Here is a 22,196-nt window from a genome sequence, read left to right as displayed (position 1 = left end):
GTAGACGGTAGTCCGCTTGCGTCAATTCAGGGCTCGTTTTTCTTGCCACGAAGACTAGTTGCCACAGAATGTGCACTCACTTTTCTTCTGGACGCATGTGGCTGAGGGCTGCGTGATGCAAGCATTGTTGCTTTTGGAATGCGTCACCTTGGTTTTCCGTGAGTATTCGGTTGTCACTTTTTTGTTATGGGTAGAAGCCGACAGCCTTATTAATGATTAAACAAACTATTCAGGCGAGCATACGTTTTCTCCGCACAATGCATGTCCGATAATGTCAATGCCTTGCGTCGTGTTAGGAGAGAGCGCAGAAAGTGAGTGCGGTCTGGTTCATTTGAGAATAGCGAAAAAATATACATTGGTAGTCTGAAAGACGCATTCGCTCATTGCATAAGCTTGTAACTTAAGTTGCCGAAGAAAAAAGCATTTATTTTCACGAATAGGAGACAGTGCACTGATAAGCTCGTGAAGGCAACTTCCGGTCACGCCATTACGTGTACTCGAAACTTTCATATACAAAATTCATATTGCGAAGCAATCTTACTTTTCACAGGACATCCTTTACGTGGGGGCGCTGTTACACCAGGCAATCAGGCTATTGTAATAATAATCGTTTACCAGAGCCCGCGTGCTCACTTCAGGGATCAGTTGCAAGCCATTTGGCAGATCATTGGTAAGAATGCGGTTAGATTCCTGGGTGATTGCTGGGTTGTAATGGCGCAAGGGCATCCTTGGCCAAAGGGCGCCAATTCGAGAATATGGTTAGAATAGAATGTGTTTTTATTCAATATCAAAGTGTACATCATTGATACATTCAATCCGCGTAAGCCGTGTGGCTTGTGTGCGTAACTAGGCAGCGTCAAAAGTGGGGTGCACTGATCCAGCGAAATAAAACAGCGCTTGTATGCCTATACACTGAATCCGCTTATACAATGAATAAAAAAGAAAGGCAGATAAATTGAATAATACGTGCAAAGAACAGTAGATGAACGCTGAGAACAATAGCGAGAATCGGCTCGGCTGACAATAAATGTTTGTATCTAGATATCTGCAGATTGCACCGAAGTTCTCAAGAACGTTTCCCTGTTATACGGTGGTCCATGGGCAGGTATAGCACGTAGCTTAATAAAATAAGAGGGAACATTAAGAGGGCGAATTCTGCCATAGCTTGTAAAAATCCGGTAAAAGACGTAATGTTACATTTTTATGAACATTATGAATTTTTAACGCAAAATACGTGTAGTTTCTTTTAATAACATCGAGAATGTATTGCTCGTCCACATAACGCGTGCTGAAAGAGCTCATAGTCACGTTATTTGCACCGTGGCATTGTTTGTCGTAAGATAAATGGGCTGCAATTTTATGAAGGATAGCGTTCAAGGTTGTTCATTTGTAAAGAGAACTTATAAGCTGTCCACCCATATCGCATAACCGATTCACCGACACCTTTCTAAACCATGCATTTTACAGACACATATCACCTACAGATCACAATGCATATAGTTAGACACAGATAGGCCTTAGACGCTTCGATATGATTGTGTGCCATTCTGTCGATGTGCGCACCCCAAGAAAAGTATCATCCAGATACAAATCGAGGTATTTTAAACTTGAGGATGGCCTTAGCGTTGGCACGAACAAACATGGCAAGCACTATCATCCAGAAAAAAGAGTTCCAGATGCCATAATTGTCTTATATGGTCTGTGGAAGCGTGAAAAGTTTGGTATAATTTGATTTATATAAATTCCGTTCCAGGCAAAGCAATCTAAAAGCCAATCAGTGTCTTGTTGTAGAAGGCGGATCCCTTAATTAAAGCTTCTACACGGTAATGCAACTGCGGTATCATCAGCATAAAGGAATACATTCGATATGAAAGGGAGCCTGGCTATATGTGTTCAGGTTACATAATAATGGCGCCAATATTGACCTATTTACCTTTGGCGCATTCCGTAAATAATATGTATTGATTCGTTGTACTCATTGCTGATTCTTATACAATTTACACTGTCAGAAAAATATTTGTCAAAGATGTTATGTAAAGGCATCTAACTCTACCGCTTTCTAGTTTGTAAAATAATATCTTGTGATCAGTTGTGTAAAATGATTTCTTTAGGTTGACAGAGAGGGCAAGTACTGACTTATTCTTATCAATTTTCCTGCATATCAGATTATCAAGTGTTTCCTTCTACTTATGGATGCACACCATAATTGTAAACTGCACTTTCCTACCATGCTACAGAGAGCCCGCGACATAAGCGCGTATTTCACGCACACCAACACGGCGATTCGTGCGTCAGGTATTCATGTATCTCTACTTTGCAGTGGAATTAGGCTACCAATCGAGTCTATGATAGCCTGTAGGCAGCTGGGACTTGCGATGAATTGTGGTTTTTATTATATGAACAATACAGGCGCATTTCTGTGGTCGACGTGCGAGTGAAAGCGAGCGAGGGTGAGCCGTCGAACGCGGCTCAATCTCGCGTGCGCGAGCGAGGAAGGCGCGGTAGAAACGCGCCCTGTTCTATCACGCGCGAGGCACGGGCGATAAGGCGAGGGATGGGTAGGAGCATGGAGGAAGGAAACTGAGGAGAGGCCCTACCCCTTCCGCGCGCTAGGAGACAAGTGTGGAGGAAATGACGTAGTAGGTTCTGTTCTTTTTTGCTGATTTTTTATTTCTTTGGCGTAATGGCCACGCCTTTCGGGCCACAATGACGACTTTGTTATTCTTCTGTGCGCTCACACGTGTTGCTCCGTAGGTTTCGTACTGTGGAAAAGGCGCCGTGCGTGCAAGTATTGCGTTGGTCTCCGTGTTTTGTTGCGCGGCGTAATCTGGACCGTGCTCCACCGGATGTTGCTGTGGCCAGGGGGGACAGGAGGAACTAAAGTTCGTGAAATAAACGCGCATGCAACGCTGTACGCAATGTACCGCGCCACGGCAATGGCTGTGGACGAAGGAATAACCGCGGCAAATTTTGCCCTCTCTGGCGGAATCATGCTAACGTGCTAACGATTGTTTAGTATTGCTGCGGAGCGCGCGCGTCCGAGCAGCACGGTTGCGCGCAGCGCGACGTGGTTTCGCGAGAAATGTAAACAAGAGAGTAGAACTGGCACAATAGGAGGAGCACCGCCACGAGTAACGCTAACTTCCGGCTTCACTTTAGCTTCACAAAGAGTGACGTCAGGGCCTCTCCTGAGTTTCCTTCCTCCGTGGGTAGGAGTCTGGGCGTTCCTCTCCGGCGGCTGTAAAGCTTCTTGATAATTTGAAAGTAGCGACACTCTTCTCCTCGCGGCGCTTTCCTCTTCGATTCTCCTCGCCTGCCGGCTGCGCACGGGGCGCTTTTTCTCGTCCCGTCCACTGGGCTCCTGTGGACGGGACGCAGTATTCTACGGAGGCGTGTTATTTTGGGCTAGTTGCGCGCCCCAGTGGTGTTGAAATTTTTGAGAAATGCCAATAACAGCCGTATGAACGGGCAATACTGATGTAAAAGGAGCTTTGAGTCGAGTTCTATATTCCAGACAATTTTTCTGAGACATGAAGAGATGCTTTACTTTGTGCCTCTCATCTAGCTTGTGGCACATCCCTTTGTGTGTGGCTTATGAAGCGAGAGCTTTAGATCTCTGTTTCAAGGTCGCGTTGTGAGCTACAGGAAATGTCCCGTGACCGAACTCGATGAAGGTGAATTAGGGCGCATTAAGACTTATCGTGGATTAAGGTGAATGAGGGAGGATTAGGATGGAATAAAGTCGATAAAGGTGGATTATGGTGCATTAAGGATAATTATCGTGTATTAGGATGCATGAAGTAGGATTAAGGAGAATTAAGGTGGATTACAGTGGATTAAGTTCGATGAAACAGGAATTTAGATTATGGTCGATTAACATGGATTAAGGTACGTAATATAGGGATTAAGGTACGTTAAAGAGGATTAATACCGATTGGAGTGGTTGAATGATTAGCTGGATTATGGTTTATTACAGTAGGCTTTACTACCTTGATCCACCGTCATCATCAGCCTGGTTACGCCCACTGCAGGGCAAAGGCCTCTCCCGTACTTCTCCAACAAACCCGGTCAATCCAACGTAGTCCTCCTTAATCCTTGTTCATGCATCTTATCCCTCCATAATGCACCCTAATGGATCCTGGACAAGTCCAGGTGTAAATAACGAGATAAAATAAAAAACAATTAGTGCTGGCCTCATAACCATAAAATTTTGCATTAAGCTCAGCACGGCGGCAAGTCAAATACAAAGCATTGTTTTTAAAGATATTCGACCATTCTTTACCATGCCTATAGTAAAAAAAGAAAAAACTACAGCAAGGGTTACTATTTGCTGCTGCTTCCAATCATATCGGTAGTTCGTCTGATAAAGAAACGGTAGGTCACATAACGAGGTGTTCCAATGAACTGCCGGCCATGAAAGCATCTAAAAAGAAAGACTTCTGTCATTTACAGTGTTATATACACAACACCTATTTCATTCATCTTCGTCATAATAATATCGTAAGCCTATATTCATGTCGACTGAACAGCAACAGGACGCAAAGCTCTATCTTTCTTCTGACTTTATTTCTTATTTTAACCGATCGGTAGCTTCCTTACAGCGGCAATCTGACGGATTAGACAGCGCATTGTTCCTACAGAAGACGCCCATCATGTTTACTTCATATTGCAGTGAGAAATATACGGCACCAAATGTGCAAGTCACTACCTTGAATTATTGGAAAAACTTGGAGCGCTATTTACGCACATGACGTAGAAAAGAAACATACCTCACGCGCACACCACACAGGCCGTTTCGAATTTATTGAACTGAATGCTCAAATTTATATTCAATATAAATGTGAATTTTTTTAACTTAACGGTATATTCAATTCATTTGTATCAAACAATTTGGATAACTTTGCTTTCTTACGTACTAAACTCACTAGCAGCTTGAGTTTCTCACCATTGTTTGCACCTGCAATGTTTGACTACCTGCTACAGAAGCATAGCTTATTGCGAAAGAGTCTCGCGAGCACAGAATCCGAAATAGTGAGTCAACTGTATCATGAGTATTCAGACTACGGGTTAATTTTTCCAAACATTTTCCCTGTAACGTGATAGTGACGATATGCCCACAGGGCGTATCGTCACTATCACAGCCGATATCAACGCCTCCGTAAAAGTGGTCATGCATGCTTTGCATGTTTTTGACGCGTACGATGCAAAAGTTGTTGCATTCTTTGTTTTTGTTCATTTTTCAGTTTTCTTGACAAGCAAAAATGCTTTTCCAGCTGGCAGCCTGGCTTCTCCGGTAAGTTCAGAAATATTGCGTTGTAGGATTTGTCAAACAAAAAACAATTACTACGTACAACACCGCAAGGACGTCGTGTTGCTTAGATTTGTTACCACGTATGCATTGTTTTCTCTCTCCTTCAGCTCGACTATGTAGCTGATGTCCAAAGAAGTTTAAGAAGTCTAAAAACGTAATGTAGACGTAATCGTAACATTGGGGCAAGCAAGTATTGGTAAAGCACCTACCAAACTCTAAAAGCCTGCTTGAAATTGTGGGTATCTAGTGAAGACTGGAAAATAAAGTTTCCTGTGCATAACGAAGAAAGCTTGTGAGCAAAGCTTTAGAAACAATGGCATCAGCAAAAATTTATAATATTTTGTGGTATAAGCTAATACACACAAATATAAATTCAGAAACCACTAAGAAACAAAGGTGTCCAAACGTTCTAAACGCTACTCTATGGGTGGAGTAGTTCCATGTCAAATAAACAAAGCTTTTACGAGAGTACACGTAATGTACGAGGAATAGCATTGATGTAATCCGCCAATGTAGAGTAGCGGCCGTAAATAGTTTAGCTCTACTGTGCACGAGGAGCGTAGCTGTGGTAAAGCTTATTTCACTTTATTGCACATAGAGGAACTGCTGTAGAGTTTTTGAAGCTGCTTAGAGGAACTGCAGTGGTGCCTATTTTACTGTACTACGACCTTTTGAGGCAGCTTGTCTCATGGTTTTATAATGAAAGAAGAGCTGAAAATCTGCTTCAGTAATTTCAAGAGGAGGCAGATGAAAATTTGAAGAATTGTAGTAATTTTTGGGTAGGTAGATATGCTTATTCCATGTTCATCACTAAAGGGCACGTGCAGGTCCAAAGCCTAAAAGACGAGACCACCATCCCCTGAGTAAAACTTTCATTTATATGGTAGTGCTTTTCACGCTTTTCACATGCGGGCACACATGCAATGACAGTGTATGAGAAGCACTGCCACATAAATATACCTATTTACCGTCATTTATGACTCTAGATCTCTGTATTTGCTATACGAGATTTCAGGGGCCAAAGCTTTACAAGTACGATGCTCTACAAAGCTCATAAACCTGCAAACAGCATGGAGAAACAAGAAAACCCATAATTATTAGCCATATCAGTCAAAATGTAACAAGACATCACTAAAGGCTGGGACACATACATAATGAAACACTTGCCCATATTATTTGATGTGGGCTAAATTCTAAACTAAATTAAAAAAAGTGCGCGTACTGAACAACGAACGCCAAGAAATCTTGCGACGAACCACTGAAAACACTTGCAGGTAGCAAAAAAATTGCCTTGAATTTTTTGTGGTTCCAACAAGACGGCGGTTGGTTAAGTACACTACTAGCGAAGAACCTAAAAAATTAAAACCGACAAATTATGCAGTGCAGAATGTTCATTTAGAACTGTTCAAGCTAGAATTTGCTCACGCTAAAATGTTCACTCTCAAATGTTCATACTAGGATTTAGAGCGAACAATTAGGAGAACACATCGTAGCAAAACTTTATTTTATGAGAAAAAGAGACGAGACATGTCGGCGAATTGATACCTGAAATACTTGCATCCCTCTTCCCGTTCTCCTTCTTCATCTCGCCTTCCTGTTTCTTGGCCGTAAATATATCTATGTACATAATAAATTCATTTTGTAGGCAGGTCAGCTCTCGTCCTGTGTCGTCTTTCTTGTACTGGTATTATTTTACTATTTTACTATTTGTGTAGCCATGGATTACTAGCAACTAGCTCGAGTTAAGAACCTTATACTAAATAAAATTGAATTTTCTCGAATAACAACAAGCGAATAGTGAATGTATCAAATAAAGCGCCGAGAGTGCACACAGCAATCCAACCCTGCCCCCCCCCCCATCTAAAAGAAATAATCGACTGCAGATTGCGTACGCCAAAGTAGCAGCCTGTGCTAAATGGAGGCGTCTCTACGACGGTATTAAGTAATTCTGCGAACAAAAATGTTCAGTAATGCCATGCGAGGGCCACCAAAATAATGCAAAATAAGTTATACAGTTTGCTCATGAAGCCTGTGCATCCACGCTAGCGGCAAACAGATTGTGGCGCCACAGCGACCCCCGGAATCGTAAAGGGTCGAGCACGTGCGAGGTTTCCAAACCCTTATGCTATATACGCTAAAGTAGATCACAGGTCTGCCGGCGTGCCACATGACCGACCCACAAATTGCCGTCATAAGGCTGCGAGATATCAGCACGAGCTTTTCGCATGACCGGCCAGCTGCAGTGCATCGCCGGCACTGGGGATACAAATAACTGCTGCAGTATCTCTCCTCGAAAAGGGTTTTGTCTATTTTGCATTTGTGAACACCGTTGCCCAATGCCAAGCGGTTAGCGTGAGTTGCAGCGGCGATACAAGTTCAGCTGCAGTGCACGTCTCCTGACGGTGAGTGGGATAGGCCATGCCCGGCTGCATCGCAACCGATGGCGCCGCAAATATCGGCATACTAGTTTCTTCTGCACCTGCAATTACTGCTAGTATACACTAAAGCGGTAACAACGGAAACACAACATGGCAGCTTGTGAGCGCCGGCGGATTTTTCTGCAGCGCTGCCGGCTATAGCTTCGAAGCAAAAGTGAAAAGACCTAACGAGAGATCAGCGATAAGCCGATAACCCTATCCACGGACCAAGCGAAACCATCCGGTAGCAGTCGCAGTTGTCGTCTCAAGTCAAGTCACTGTCGCGCCTCACACCAGCATGATAACTTCCGTTGGAACACAAGACACGGGAGACATGGAAAGCATAGCCCAGAGTGACCCAAAACAATCCCATGCTCGACCGTGAATTCTCGTGGCAAGAGAAATCGTCCATTTGCGTGGAGAGAAAGCGCTGGTAAGCTGACAAACTTCAGTCAAGAAATTAAGGACCCGAACAAGCGCACGACGATTGCATGCACGGAAGAAGTTACAAAAGTCATCGATACGTTGGTCTTCTCGGATTGGGCCGAACCTACAACGACGGTCCGTGTTCCTGAACCAGCCTTCGATATTAATCCAAGTCTTCGAAGGTATAAGCAGGCGCAGGTAAAAGGTCGTCTCTAGTAATACCGTAATGAAGAATTCGACTATTATCTATTTATAAGCATCACGTCGTAAGCGAAGTATGCGCTCGACCACTCCGCCAGACACCTTACCGAGTTTCTACATAAGAACGTCAAATATAAGGCAAGAAGTCGACAAAATGCTGCTCGACGATATCATCGAGTCCACAAAACGCCCACAGGCGCCTCCTGTAGTCTTTGTGTAGAAAAAAGGAGTTTTCGCGTAGATCACCATCGCGTAAGCAAAATCACGAAACAGCACTAATATCCCCTCCCACGGATAGACGACGCGTTGGACTGGCGGCACAATGCGAAGTATTTCTCATCCATGGACCTCCACCCGGACTACTCACAAATCGAAACTTAGGATAAGGATAGAGACAAGACTGCTTTCGTCACACCAGACAGCCTCTCTGAATCCAGGGCCGAGCCATCTGGTCTTTGCTTGGCACCCTCAACTTTCCAGCGAGTAACGGACACAGTATAGGGCTGACTGGAAATGACTGACCTGTTAAGTCTACCTTGGTGGCGACGTAGTCTTAGCCTCAAACTTCGAAGAACACCTTAACAGCCCTGCGAGAGTACTTGAGGCCATCAAATCATCTGGGCTGACGCTGATGCCGAAGAAATGTCTCTTCGCTTACGAAGTTCTGTTCCTGGGCCACGTCATCATCAAATCAGGAGTTTTTTCTAATCCACAGAAGACAGCTGCCATTGCAGATTTTCCGTCACCCGTCGTCAAGAACGCCATGCGCAGGTTTCTTGGTTTTTGTGGCTACTATAGGCCATTTGCCTAGATCTCTTTTAGCACCGCGCTTCTTACTCTTCTCACAAAATCTAACGTCGAGGTTAGGTGGGCAGCACCGCAAATCGAGGCATTGGTGAACTGAATGACGCCAGTAGTCACCACCAGTTTCATTTAGACGAAGAGTCCGATATCGAAATCTACACAGACGTACGCAGCGTAAGCCTTGATGGTGTCCTAGTCGAGAGGAAACGCATACTTGAAAGATTCATATCTTACGGAAGCCGGGCTCTGTTGGTAGCGGAAATGAAACATGTAACAATCTGAAAGGAATGCCTTGTCGCATTTTGGGGCACCACGACAATTTGCCCTTTACCTTATGGCAGGCCGCTTAAAGTCGTAAGCGACCATCACGCACTGTGTTGGCTAGCCAAATTAAAGGATTCTTCAAGGTGTCTATCATAATGGCGCCTCCGACTCCAAAAATTTGACATCACTGTGATGCACAAAAACACTCTGATGCAGACCTGCCTCCCCCACGCTCCTGCTGACCTGCTGCCACAAGACAAGGATGACGACTCTTCCCTAGGGTCAACAATGCTCGCTGATTTCGCCGAACAGCAGCAAGCATACCTGGAGCAAAGAAGCCTTGCCCAGTTCTTGGAACGGATGACCGACTTTGTCCCAAGGGCATTTAATCTCCGATTGTCTTCGTTTTCATTGGGAAACTGCGTCCACGTAAAAAATTTTTCGCCAGTAACCGCCTAGATACTACCTTCTGATTGTGCCTTCAGCCCCGTGGATAGACTTTTTCCATGCCCTTCAGGATAACTAATGTCACATTTTTTCTTACGCTCGCACTGGTCATACCACTGGTCACGCTTGAACGTCGACGTCGACCATTACGTAAACACGTGCTGATACTCTGAGCGATGCAAGACACTACCAAGAAGGCCAGTGGGATTGCTGAAGCCTATCGAGCTTCCTTGCCGACCGTTTCAGCCGATCGGGATAAGCTTGTTGGGGGCCTTTCCGACGTCAACAACCGGAAACAAGTGTGTCACCATGCACACCGAGTACCTTATCCGGTAGGCCTAAGCGGAAGCCCTTCCTAAATGTATTGGAATGGAAGGAGTGAAGTCTTCATTACCGACAAAGGAACGGCTTTTACAGCTGAGATTACAAAATTCAGCTTGCATTACAGCTAAACATGTCACCGAAGGACAAACACCTACTCTTCGCAGACGACCGACCTAACCGAACGGCTGAACAAGACGTTCGTCGACATTTTAGCAATGTACGTCGACGTCTAACACAAAACGTAGGATGCTATCCTTCCATACCTAACCTTTGCCTATAACACGGCAGTGCGCGAAGGAACGCAAGTGACGCCATTCAAGCTGGTTTGCAGAAGAAAATCTGTGAACAAGCTCGATGCCATGCTACCTGACGTCATCATCGAAGAAAATCTCGACTTTGACGCCTATCTCACTGCAATTCACCAAACTGTGCGTCAAGCACCAGCAAACGAAGGACAGACAGCGCTATAATTTTTGACAACGCAACGCGGAAGCCTAGCCCGGTGACCTTAAGGCTACTTTGTATAGCTTGGTTGAGGGCGGTGGCTTCGACTCTATCTTCAAAGCGATGAGAGGTTGATACGGAGTTTAGGTCCACCGAGGACTGATCGAATTGTGCGAGCTGTTTTCTCGCCGCTTAGTCTGCGTTAAAGCAAGAGGCACAAATGGCGATTCACTGGCTTCTGCTGCCACCCTTCCTCACACCAGCGTTTTAACAGCGAGTGTCCATAGTCGGTTTGTTATATTTGCCTGTGCATGCATTACACTATGCTTGTTAATTTACTAAGAAAGCGAATGTTTACAAAAGTGTACGGCCGATATCACTGCTACACTTACTTCCTATAAGTGCCCAAAAATTTTATAAGGAAATCGGTGTTTCGCGTTTCGGGTGAAACGGCGCCATTTTTTGTGAAACTGGTCGGCGAGCATGCGTCGTCTCTTTTCGACTCTTGTTGCAAGGAAGCTTTCGTTCCTGCCTTTTGTACTTTGACCAGTGTTGCGCTGCTTGAAGAGAAAGTGCACTATGCAGCGCTGCAGTCTGATCATTTTCAAGGGCGCGTTTTAGCTTGCCCACGTAGTGCTCGGCTTGTCCGTTCGTTACCGTGTTCTAGGGAAGTGATGTGGCGCATGGAGATCAGTCTTTCAATGATTGTTTGTATAGAATGACTCTTGACGAGATACTGCTGTCTCTTCAAAGCTTCTGGATTTCAACTTACACAAATTTAGTTTCTTTGACGAAGGCTACCTTTCGAAGCAGCCCAAACGTAGTAAATAATTACTGCACACGGCGGACGGTGCCGATAACTCCAGCCACTGTCGTTTTGCTCATGTGTCTCATTTCGCTACTTGGTGTACACGTCTCTAACCACCAGACAGATAGGCCCTCCGATAGGTCAAGGTAAATCAATAGGCAGGGTGTGCTTAGGCGTGTCTGGTATTTCCTCTTCTAGAGTAGATGCTCTTGGCGGCGCGCTGCAGTTGCATACGTAAGGCCTACAATTCACAACTGTTGTTTCTATGTCGTGGTCAATATCAAGCCACCAAATGAAACAGCTGGCGCACTTTTTTGCGATACGAATTATATGGGCACTCCAGACGCGTTTCTGTTGTCGTTGTCGCTGTTGACGTTCCGTGTTAAGTCCAATGGCGATAACAACTCCACCGCGCGCCGTATCCGGTATGTGCGAGTGAAAGCGTGTGAGGGTGAGCCGACGATGGTAGCTCAAATTCGCGTGCGCAAGGGTTGAAAATAGGGAGGACGTCAGTCGTATTGCGTCGCGTGCAGGGCAACGGGGGGGGGGGGGAGAGACCGGAGAGAAGGGGGGTGCGTTCTACTCCGGCGGTGGCTGCGCATGGCGTGCCACCCCGGATCTATCGTCAAAGTGATCTGTAATGAGTACAGAGTTTAAGTGCAGCGAGAACTAATCGCTTCGTGTAAGCTCTCTTCTCGCCGCATAGTTCGCGTTGAAGCAAGAGGCAGCAGGAAAGTCAATTTCTAGCTGCTGCTGCCCCGCTTTCATTCGCACTTCAGCCTTTTGACACGTAATGTGCGCAGTAATCGAGTGAGGTGTGTTCGTCTTCGCTTGTGCGCGTGACACCGTGTCTTGTCAATTGAGTTATCAAGAGAATGTTAACAAGCTCTTACAAGGCCGATGCAACTACTATCCTCACTTTGTATAGCTGTCTCAATTTTCTACTGCAATAGATGCTTCGCGTTTGGCGAAACAGCGACTTTTCCATAGAAACACTTTTACAATAAACAATGTTTATCGAGTCCTGCGAGAACGACGGATATGATTGGTCCACAAAGTCCTACCCGAATCAGCATCTCATCACCACAGCGCGCTTGCGTTCTGTGTTGCAGTGATCATCCATGAGGTTGTGCACGGTGCCTTCTTGGACGGCTGAATAGATTTACTTTAATATTATGCATAACTTTGTTGACTCTACTACTGTGTCACTTGTTATCAGAGTTATCACTTGTGTCACTTGTTATCTTGTGTTATCACTGTTATCACTGTGTTGTTATCAAGGAGGAAGCTTCTTATGCCATGACTTCGTATTCGTACGCTGATATTTTGACAAACAGACGTATCGTTTCCAGCAACATCTGTGGCATCGGCCTTCTTAGGACACATAAGACGCAATAACGGCCGGTGCTCAGTTATAGTATTATAGCCGGTAATGAACTGGTGAAGTATTCGGCTGCCTAAACGTTACAAGCCCAAGCATCTAGCTGCGAGTAATTGCTCTCAGCTTCCGATGAGGTACGTGATGCGAAAACAATTGAGGCTTCCCGTTCTTGGTCCTAAGTTCCGGAGAGAAGTGCACCCACATCGTATGGGAATGCATCGCATAATAGCAGTAAGGGTTTCCTCTCGTCGAAGTGCCTTAAAATAGTGCACATTCAGTGTAATCCTTTCGAACGTCAGATTACATTTGATGACACGGGTTCCAAGTCAATCAAACTTTTTATACAGAGTTGGTATAGGCCGCAAACCACAGTATCCCGACGTTTTAAGAACCGGTCAGAAAACGCTAACAGCCATAGAAAAGACTGAAGTTCCTGCTTGTTGGTGCGCGCTAGTACTTCGGCAATTGCTGACACCTCATTTTATTAGAGTCGACACCCTAACCATAAAATTTGTGTCCGAGAAATTTCAGTTTTGGCACCGCATAAAAGAAGAAAACACCTTGCTGATACGCCGGTGACTGTTTGTTAGCTTTTTAAGAAAAAGGTCTAAGCGCCTTGCGTGCTCAATAATTCAGGCGCGACTTACAACAAACATCGTCAAGATAGACGTAAACACCACAGATTTCACGAGTGTTGACTTGCCTGATCAATTTTTGGAAGACCACTGCTGCTGCATCTGTGTCAAACGGCAGTCTGTTGACTTTGAGAGACCCGTTGATGTTGCTGATAGTTTTCAATTCTGAAGTTTGTTCACTTACTTTCAACTGCTTTTCGGTTTGGGTCATGTCCAAGGCGTTGAATCTATTTCCACAGTGAATCGTGCTCAATACTTTTTCAGGCATCGGTAGCGGGAACGACGGCGTTCTTGTCGACAGATTGACGGTGTTCCGGTAGTCTCAGTTCCGGTGTAGGGCCCGGTTTTCTTTGGAACGACAAGTGCTCTAGCCTAATCAAAATGTTTGTCCAGCTCGATATCTTCTTCCTGCAATCTGTGAAGCGTCTTTTTCAACCAAAGCTCACAAAGCGAAATTTAAAAGGATTCAATAAACCTGGTATTTTATATGCAGCAAGCATTTACACTTAACACTGAGTTAAATGAGGTTAGTTGGTGCATTCTTGAATACATAACAGGGCAGCGCGAAAAAAACAAGGACGGAGAAATGTACGTACTGCACCCGTCCTGTATATGTACCTTTGCTCGTCCTTGTCTTTTTTTTCACTGCTCCGTTTGGGGTTAACTTTCTGCTAATATTTGGTAATCAAGTGCAATTATAGTGTAAAACGTCAATTTGTAGTGAAGTATGCTGCGCATAGTCACGTTTGATGGCTTCCATCTCTGTCGCACGTGGCATAGCCATTTATAGAACGTAAACTTTAACGCAAATCAAGACCTCACCCTCAATGCTAACTTTGCAAAGAAAACTTCGCAGCACAGTAACAAACATTAGTGCAATTACTTGTGATAATCTAATGGTTCAAAATGCTGTAGATGCTCTAGCACTACAGATACATGCATAAAAGATACAGATTAGTAAAAAAGAAGATGGTTCCACGCCCAGACAGACGTTCCTTTTATTACAGCCACCCGTAGGCTTTGCTTATTTAGAAATTGACAGACCCCATTATCGTTTCGCGCACTTTCTGTTTTTGTTGCGGAAGTTGGGGGAGGGCACCGCTAGAATGAAAGGCAACTCCTAACATAATTCAGATTACTGAAAAATTGACACCCGGAAGCCCGCTTGTCGCTCTATGTTAGAAAAGGTATAGTGCGCAAAACTGAGTTACTAAAGAAGGCAGTGTGCTACCGGCAATGCTGTTCCTTGAGACGCATCACTACCGTCGCTGGCATGAGTGCACCTAATCACCCCATGCGACGTGTGGCTATTTCTATGGGAACCTTGGACATAGAAAGGCATAGAACGAAATAAATTACGCAGACCCCACATACTCTGGCAATCGAGATTATGCGAAACATTTCGCAGGTAGCTGGCTAGGCAGCTTTGTTTGCGTTTACGTAATTCGTTACCAGATAGACCAAAATGTCAATTTATAAGTTGAGCAGCTATGTGTCCCACGCCAGCATGCAGCGAATATGTGTTATAAAACTGTATGTACGCATGTCTATATCATACAGTCTATGCTGAAATGTCAATGATATTTGAACTACGGCAGTCAATCAATAATCAATGACTCAATCAATCAGTGTTTATTGACTAATAGAAAAATTACATCCATCAATTTACAAGACGGAGGTCAGAGCACAAGCCTGCATGGGGACCTCCTGTAAGGAAGATGTATAAACAATAAAAGTGGAGTACAACAGCAGCACGTTAGAAAATGCAGATAGCCAGATATTTATTGAAACATTAAAACCTGTACGAGCTAAATTGTAAATGAAAGCGCTACAATGTCGCACAGCTTCTCTCTAGCGTTGTATGCTACGAGGAAATGAGTGGGGAATGCCAGCCAACACTCAAAATAGTGCGTTGTAACAAAGAATCGCACACCGCGACCTGCCACACTGGAAGAATGCGGGATACTGTCACGTGCTGCATGCGCCGGGCGACTCGAAGGCCTAGTTGGAATTTTCACGAGAGAAGTATGCGTAGAATCTTTACCTACCGGAACATCGGATCACCGTGCTCGAAGTCAGGCGTTTCATCCCATCTTGGCTCACACATTTCTATACGTTCCGGTTTTGGATCGTTTAGGACTTATTCAATACAAAGAAATGTGTGGGCCGCGATGGGATAAAACGCCCGACTTCGAGCACGGCTACTGCATGTTCTGTCAAGCGACGACCATATACATATTTCTCTCGTGAAACTGCTAACTAGCCCATGCAGTCACCTGGCGCATGCGTCATGTACCAATTTCTCGAATTGTTCCAGCGTGGCAGGTCACGGTTTAAGAAGCTTTGTTTGACCGCACTACTTTGGGGCTCGGCTCACACTCTTTATCAGTGCGAGCCTAAAACCACACATGTAACGCGCAAAGTAGATCAAAATTTCAACGCTTCTAAATGGCTCACTCCAAGTGGCCTACATATTATGCGGTCTATTTTATGCGGCCCTCATTTAAACGGCCCGATCCGCTGCAGAGAAAGGCCGCTTGGAAAACGGCATGCGTAACGTCAAATCTTTATGCGGTATTTCAGGTCAAGTCTATCCGGTTTACTGAGACGCTCAAGTTTACGCGGCTCAAGGTTGCACGGCCTAGGGCGCAATGTTATGCAAAAGCATCTTTTTTATCGGGAGGTGCCACCCAGAGTTGTTTTGCACACGATTTCATATATATTGCTTAAAATTACATTATAGGAAATTGGTTACACCCGTCGCACAAGCATTGAAAAACACATTATAAAAATATAGACACACTGAGAACCGAACCTGGGGTGCTATGCAGGATGCGTCAAGTTTCTCGTTCACCCGAGTTTTACCCGAGTTTGCTCGACGGCAGTCAGTGAACGGAGATAGCGCGGAACGCGCAAAAGCTACAGGTAAAAAAAATATGCAGACAAAAAGCCGCGTATGACAACATGAGCGCACGCGGCGCGGCACGCTGCTTCCACGTTTCAAGCGCAGACGGCTGCACAACGAAACGCTCCAGCGCCGCGTATCGTTATCAACGGATTATCGCAACTTAGCAATACCGTGACTGTCCCGCTGTCTGTCTGCGCACTTGCCGTGAGCCGCTTGCCGCGCCTTTCCTGGGCGCGTCCAGATAGTGCCTCCTCTTTCGGGCACTATCTTTCTATCCTCCATCGAATTCGAACAGGGTTCCTGCGGCGCATTCTTGCACCTACACTTCCACTCAAACGAATACGTTAAAATACAACAAATAAAATAACGAACATTTTTATTTCTTTAAGTATCTGTTTTTCGTTTTGAATTCTAGAAATTGCTGATGACAAACAGAGAATGAGCAAATTATTACATTTTGCACTTCTGGCCGCGAGTGGCGACAGTGAGGTGAAAGCTTATAAGCGGATACATTGAAGTGGGTCGCTCGCACGAGGGAGTTAATACGAAGAGCCTAGGGGCGCTGCAGTGCTATTCTCAATAAAGTCACTCATGACCCATGCAGGGTCATGACCACTCTTTCTCTTTTAGGGGAATAGAAACGCAGCGCCACGGTACGGCTGTTCATCGCAGGCGCTTCACTAGGCTATTAAGGCCCCCGCTCTACCAACTAAACATGACCGATTAGTCAAAAATATGGGAGCAACGGCTGTCGCTGCAAAATGGCGGTGCGTTATTTAGCGTCCGTAGCATGTCCGTAGTGACGCAGTTCAGTGAAAACGTACCAGTTTATCTTTGTGCACGAAGCCTCGGCGATACATTGCGAAGAAGTGGGTGCTTCCCAGCTACACAATTCATCGCTTGGAATCGCTTGCCCAGTGAAGGTGCCTCTGGGCCGCTATTTTGTAGCGATGCCTTATGCCTTATTCTATGCTATTCTTATCATCCACCACACGCGGCCGCCTGATAGCGTTGATAATATCAGCAGACCGCCGCTCTGACCAGTGGCCAAGCGCGAAAAGCCTGAAAAGGCATAGAATCGGAAAAGGCATCACTACAAAATACCGGCGCATCAGCAGACCGCCGCTCTGACCAGTGGCCAAGCGCGAAAAGCCTGAAAAGGCATAGAATCGGAAAAGGCATCGCTACAAAATACCGGCGCAGCGCCGGTATTTTGTAGCGATGCCTTTTCCGATTCTATGCCTTTTCAGGCTTTTCGCGCTTGACCACTGGTCAGAGCGGCGGCCTGCTGATATTATCTGAGCGCATGTACGCAGTATTTGAGTGTGTTGTGCAGTCCAAGGTGCTTGCGGATTACCTCTGCTGGAGCCAGCAGCGATCACAGATGGATATCGTAACGACACTGCAGCAGTCGCATTTTGGCAGGTGAGGGCTCATGTGTGCAGTTATGAAATGAGACTTCGAACGGAGAAAGGTGTTGGCACTGTTGAGTGCGCAGTGCTTGTGATGAAGAAATGCCATTGCACTGGGTCTAGAAGAGCGAGTGATTCTCGGACGCTGATCGTCTTTACGACTCTGTGGCTCCGATACATCACTGATGACAGAGCAGCCATCTCAAACGACTGCTGCGATACGCACTCCTCAGGATCCTCGTCCCCCTCGGCACATCGACGCCTTGCTTGCAGCTACAGTGACATGCCGATAATTATTTACTGTGCGCTACGTCGCCACAATGCGGGCACTGAAACCGTGTTGTGGGGCAATCTCAGCCCCAGAAGATCTATGCATAAGCCAGCGACAGTCAACGCTTTGTTTTTGATAGTGGTGCTCAGTTCGTCACCGATGACAGTGCGTTGTGCGTGTTTTATGTCGGCGTCAAGATTGTTGATGCCTCTCAGCTCGACACCGCGTCGCTGTTGCGGAATAAGTTGGGCGTGGCCCAACCGTGGTGGGTGCGCGCACAAGGGTTACATGCCTCGCGTGGGGCGTGACCTCTGGATTTGATTGACAGGCGAACTCGTGCTGAACTAGTACATCGCGGAACCCCTTCCGAGTTCAACTCGGGAACATGGCGGCGTCAGCAGCAGCCTGTGTCATTGCATCCAGCGGCAGCCAGCGTCTGTATGACTGTCTGGACCCGTTCAGCTGCATGACCGACGTGGAGTTCCAGCGTCATTTTTGCCTGTCGAAGACATCAGTGCGCTGGCTGTGTGACGAGCTAGGCCAAGACTCTCGTCTGCGGAGACAGCATGGCGGGCTTCATTCGCTCACCGTCGTAGAGCAAGCCCTCTTAGGCCTCCATTTCTATGGGACTGGCAGTTTTCACGGAAGCGTCGGCGCCGAGCGTTACATTGGACGTCATCAAACTACTGCTAGCCGCTGTGTCAGGGATGTATCTCACGCGCTTATCGATGCAGCCGTGCGTAAGCGGTGGCTAGCTTTCCCAAAGACTGCGGCTGAGCGGGCATATTTAAAAGAATTCTTCCTACTTCGCGGAAACATTACGAACGTAGTCGGGTGTGTCAACGGAAAGTACGTAGGAATTAACGCTCCTTCAATGTCAGCGTTACTGTGATTAACATTGAAGAAATGTCTAGACACGCCATATTGCCAAATTTGTCACTTCTGTATAGCTGACCTAAATTTTGTATTACCGACATCTCACATGCTGCTCCCTATAATACTGACTTTTTCGCTGGTTGCTGATTCTTTGCCGATTGTTCTACTTGTCTGTCAGGGTGCCTTCCAAATGGCTCACTTTCTTGGGAAAGAGTACACATAGATAGATGGATATCACAAATTATGTGAAGTAACCTGTGAATGCTAACCTCATAAATAACTTGGGACTCTAAATTGGTGAAGTTACTTAGTATGCACAATACTGAATTTTAGTCATGCGTCATCTATCTGCCGCACTATGAAACAGCGAGGCCTAGCACAATTTGTTGCAGCGCGAGATATGGATGTTGCGCCAAGCCGGTTGTGCTTATGCATTTTTGGCGAAATGAAAATGCATTGAGAATCTTAGTGTGCTGGCTTGCATGAAGAAAATACTTCAGATTGTTTGCTCTGTTCACTGTTGATGCATGTGCCAGAGGTTCAGTGCATATTTTTTTTGGGGGGGCAGCGTTATTCTGGATAGCTAAACTATATATTTTCGTCTCATAATGGTGCCCTAATTCTTAAGCAGTAGAACAATGCAGATCCAATGCTCTGCAGAACTTGGTGTGCGTGAAGATGTCATGAACCATCAAGGCAAAATTACATATCGGGAGAAACGTGGTGCAGATGCCAATGAAAAGTGGGTCTTTAACCTGCCATCGTAAAAATAAAGATTGCAGAGCGAATAGATCTTTTGTGCAGCTTTAGAGCAGTGATTACACAAAACTTGATATTTTCAAACATGTAAAAGCTTGTCGCAATGCCAAAGTAGGATGAGCGACATGCAGCATATTTTAGCATTGAACATATCTTGTAACTGCTATTTTTATTGTAAGCCTCGCTGTCCTGCCTTTCCCTCCGGCACTCCCTTTACTGAAACGTGGCACTGTCTTTCCATTGGTGCCATGATGATGATTTTAACGGCAGCAGTAAGACTGGTTAATGCTTGCCCCTTTCATTCCTGTGAGTTTAGTGGTAAAAATATGGCACGTGCATACATACGGCTGTGCTGCAAAATTTAACACCTGTGATTTTTTGGAGAGCAACTTTCTGTTGGGAAATTTCAAAGATGTGCACCATTGTGACATAATAACTAGAGCATTGATGAGATTGAAGACTGGGTGTATTGGTATGGAAGCTTGAAGTTGAATTGTACAACAATTCGACGGTACACAAAGAAGAGAAATACACACAGCAGAACGCTCCGCGGTGTGTGTTACTCATCTTTGTGTGCCGTCGCATTATTGTGCGATCCAACTTTAAATAGAGCATTGGGCTTCTTTGGTGCAGGACCGAGGAAGTGTGAGCTATTCGACAACACGCCAGTGCCTGGCCACACAATTATGAACGTCTGAAGGTTTGCAAACAAAGCTTTGCTTTCAAATCCACCTGCTCATGTAATACAAGCGCTGATTGAAAGAACCGTCATACAAAAATAATGGTGAAATCAATGGCCTGTGAAAAGTGTAATTTGTATATTGGCACTGTTGACAGAGTAGGTGCCATACCGCCTCCAAAATTATACTGGACAGAGCAGTTTGTTCCCTATGTGAAGCACAAGCTTCCATTACATGCTGTGCAGGTATCTAAGCTCAGTTTGTTTTGACATGGTACACAACATTCACTGTAATCTGTTTTTGATTCTATAGAAGTGCCAAACACCACCTATTTTTCAAGGACGTCATGGAAATATTCGGCAAGACTTTTTTACAGCCCGTCATAATGGAAGTGTGGCCAGCCAGCTTTGCTTGGATGCCTTTATAGATTTCTGTTCCTGACCATTGTGTGCTGATCAAGTTGCTAAAGTCTATGCAACTCGTGTAAGGCATTACGTGATTCTATAGTCGGATACAACTTTAGGAGGCTACGGAATCTGCACTTTAAAGGCAGGTGAACACTAGCCTGCACCAGTGGGCACGCACTCTACACTGACGTTGTGCGGCCGGGCGCACTAATACGGGATCGTTGGAGAGGGACTACTTCTTCAGACGTAGAGGCAATCGGCTGCTGCGCTTCGGTCATCTGGTCGGGGCGTCTCCTGTCTTCTGAAGTTTCATACAACACAAAAGGACACAGTGTACAATTATTTGGCCTATGAAATGGATACATCAGAAGTCAGCTATGCAGAGGCTTAAACTGTGTGAAAATTAGTGCATGCAAATATATGACATTGTTAAAGAATGTATGGTTTCGAACATGCATGTAATGGCACGTTTGAATCGGGGAGTGTTGCAGTCATATGCACAGTCTATAGGTGATAGCATTATTAAGCTCCGGCTGCTTCCTGTCTTTTCATTGTGAATTACACGCACCGTTCATCTTGTGGCTAATCAACACGCACTGTATACTTGGACATAGAAAGAACAAGCAGCACAATGACGTGTATGCTGTATTAGTGCATTTTTCATTTACATGGTCTAAGAGTGGCACAGGTTTTCTCACGTTTTTGCCTATTTTGAAGAGACACCGAGTGCATGTTACAACTGTCCTAATATGCGCAGCACAATGTTTACTGCAATAATTTTATTCATGTTCTTGAATAATAAACAAAATAATAAACTGAAAGCTCCTTCATAAGGTGTCTTCTGGGGGCTCGACTGGAGAGCAGTCAGGGCGCCAATACTACTGTTGCAGAGCAGCCCTCTGGACCTCTGTCACACTCTCAAGAGTGCCTGGCGCTCGCCTACTGCCACCAGGCGGTTGAGTGCCTCCAGCAGCGGAATGTTTTGCTGCAAAAAACGGGATTATTGGAATGAATAACTGTTTTGTCTTTTTCAGAGCCAATTGTCATGTTGATTTGTTTAACAGCAGCTGAGGTGTCCCCGCACCTTCACGAGTCTCTACTGTGAGCACCACAAACCTATTTTCGTTCACTGCAAAACAAATGCCTCTCCCTACAATCGCGTCTTATACGAGCTGATTGCATCCTATGCCCGCAAACACTATATTTTTCCCACTACGCAATTTTCTACCATCCTCGGCTGCAGTTCTTTCTCTTTGACATCCATTCTGTCACACTTATATAATCTCCTGTTATGAATTGGCAACAAGTGATTGAAGACATGCATAGCCTTCCTGCCGATTCCATTTTCTTTCTTAATCTCAACTAGCATATCAGTTGCCACGGTTTAATACGCCACTGTATTCATGCCTTAAGCTATCTCC

General features: G+C 45.3%; 1 protein-coding gene across 2 annotated transcripts in view; it reads left to right on the top strand.

The window, feature by feature from the left end:
- The window catches only part of LOC142576348 (uncharacterized), a 79,493-nt gene continuing 57,297 nt past the window's right edge, over window positions 1-22,196 (top strand). The window contains exons 1-2 of one of the 2 annotated variants that reach the window (XR_012826832.1): window positions 1-158; window positions 5,244-5,293. Coding sequence is in view for 1 of the 2 variants with exons in the window: in XM_075686446.1 (XP_075542561.1) it covers window positions 139-158; window positions 5,244-5,293 (70 nt within the window). In the remaining variant the exon portion in view is untranslated. The remainder of the gene's footprint in view (window positions 159-5,243; window positions 5,294-22,196) is intronic. The other variant, XM_075686446.1, reaches the window with a different exon arrangement.

This window comes from Dermacentor variabilis, chromosome 3 (assembly GCF_050947875.1).
Source record: "Dermacentor variabilis isolate Ectoservices chromosome 3, ASM5094787v1, whole genome shotgun sequence".
NCBI classification, from domain to species: Eukaryota; Metazoa; Arthropoda; class Arachnida; order Ixodida; family Ixodidae; genus Dermacentor; species Dermacentor variabilis.
Note: the sequence above shows the minus strand (reverse complement) of the source record. Positions and strands in the feature narration are given on the sequence as shown.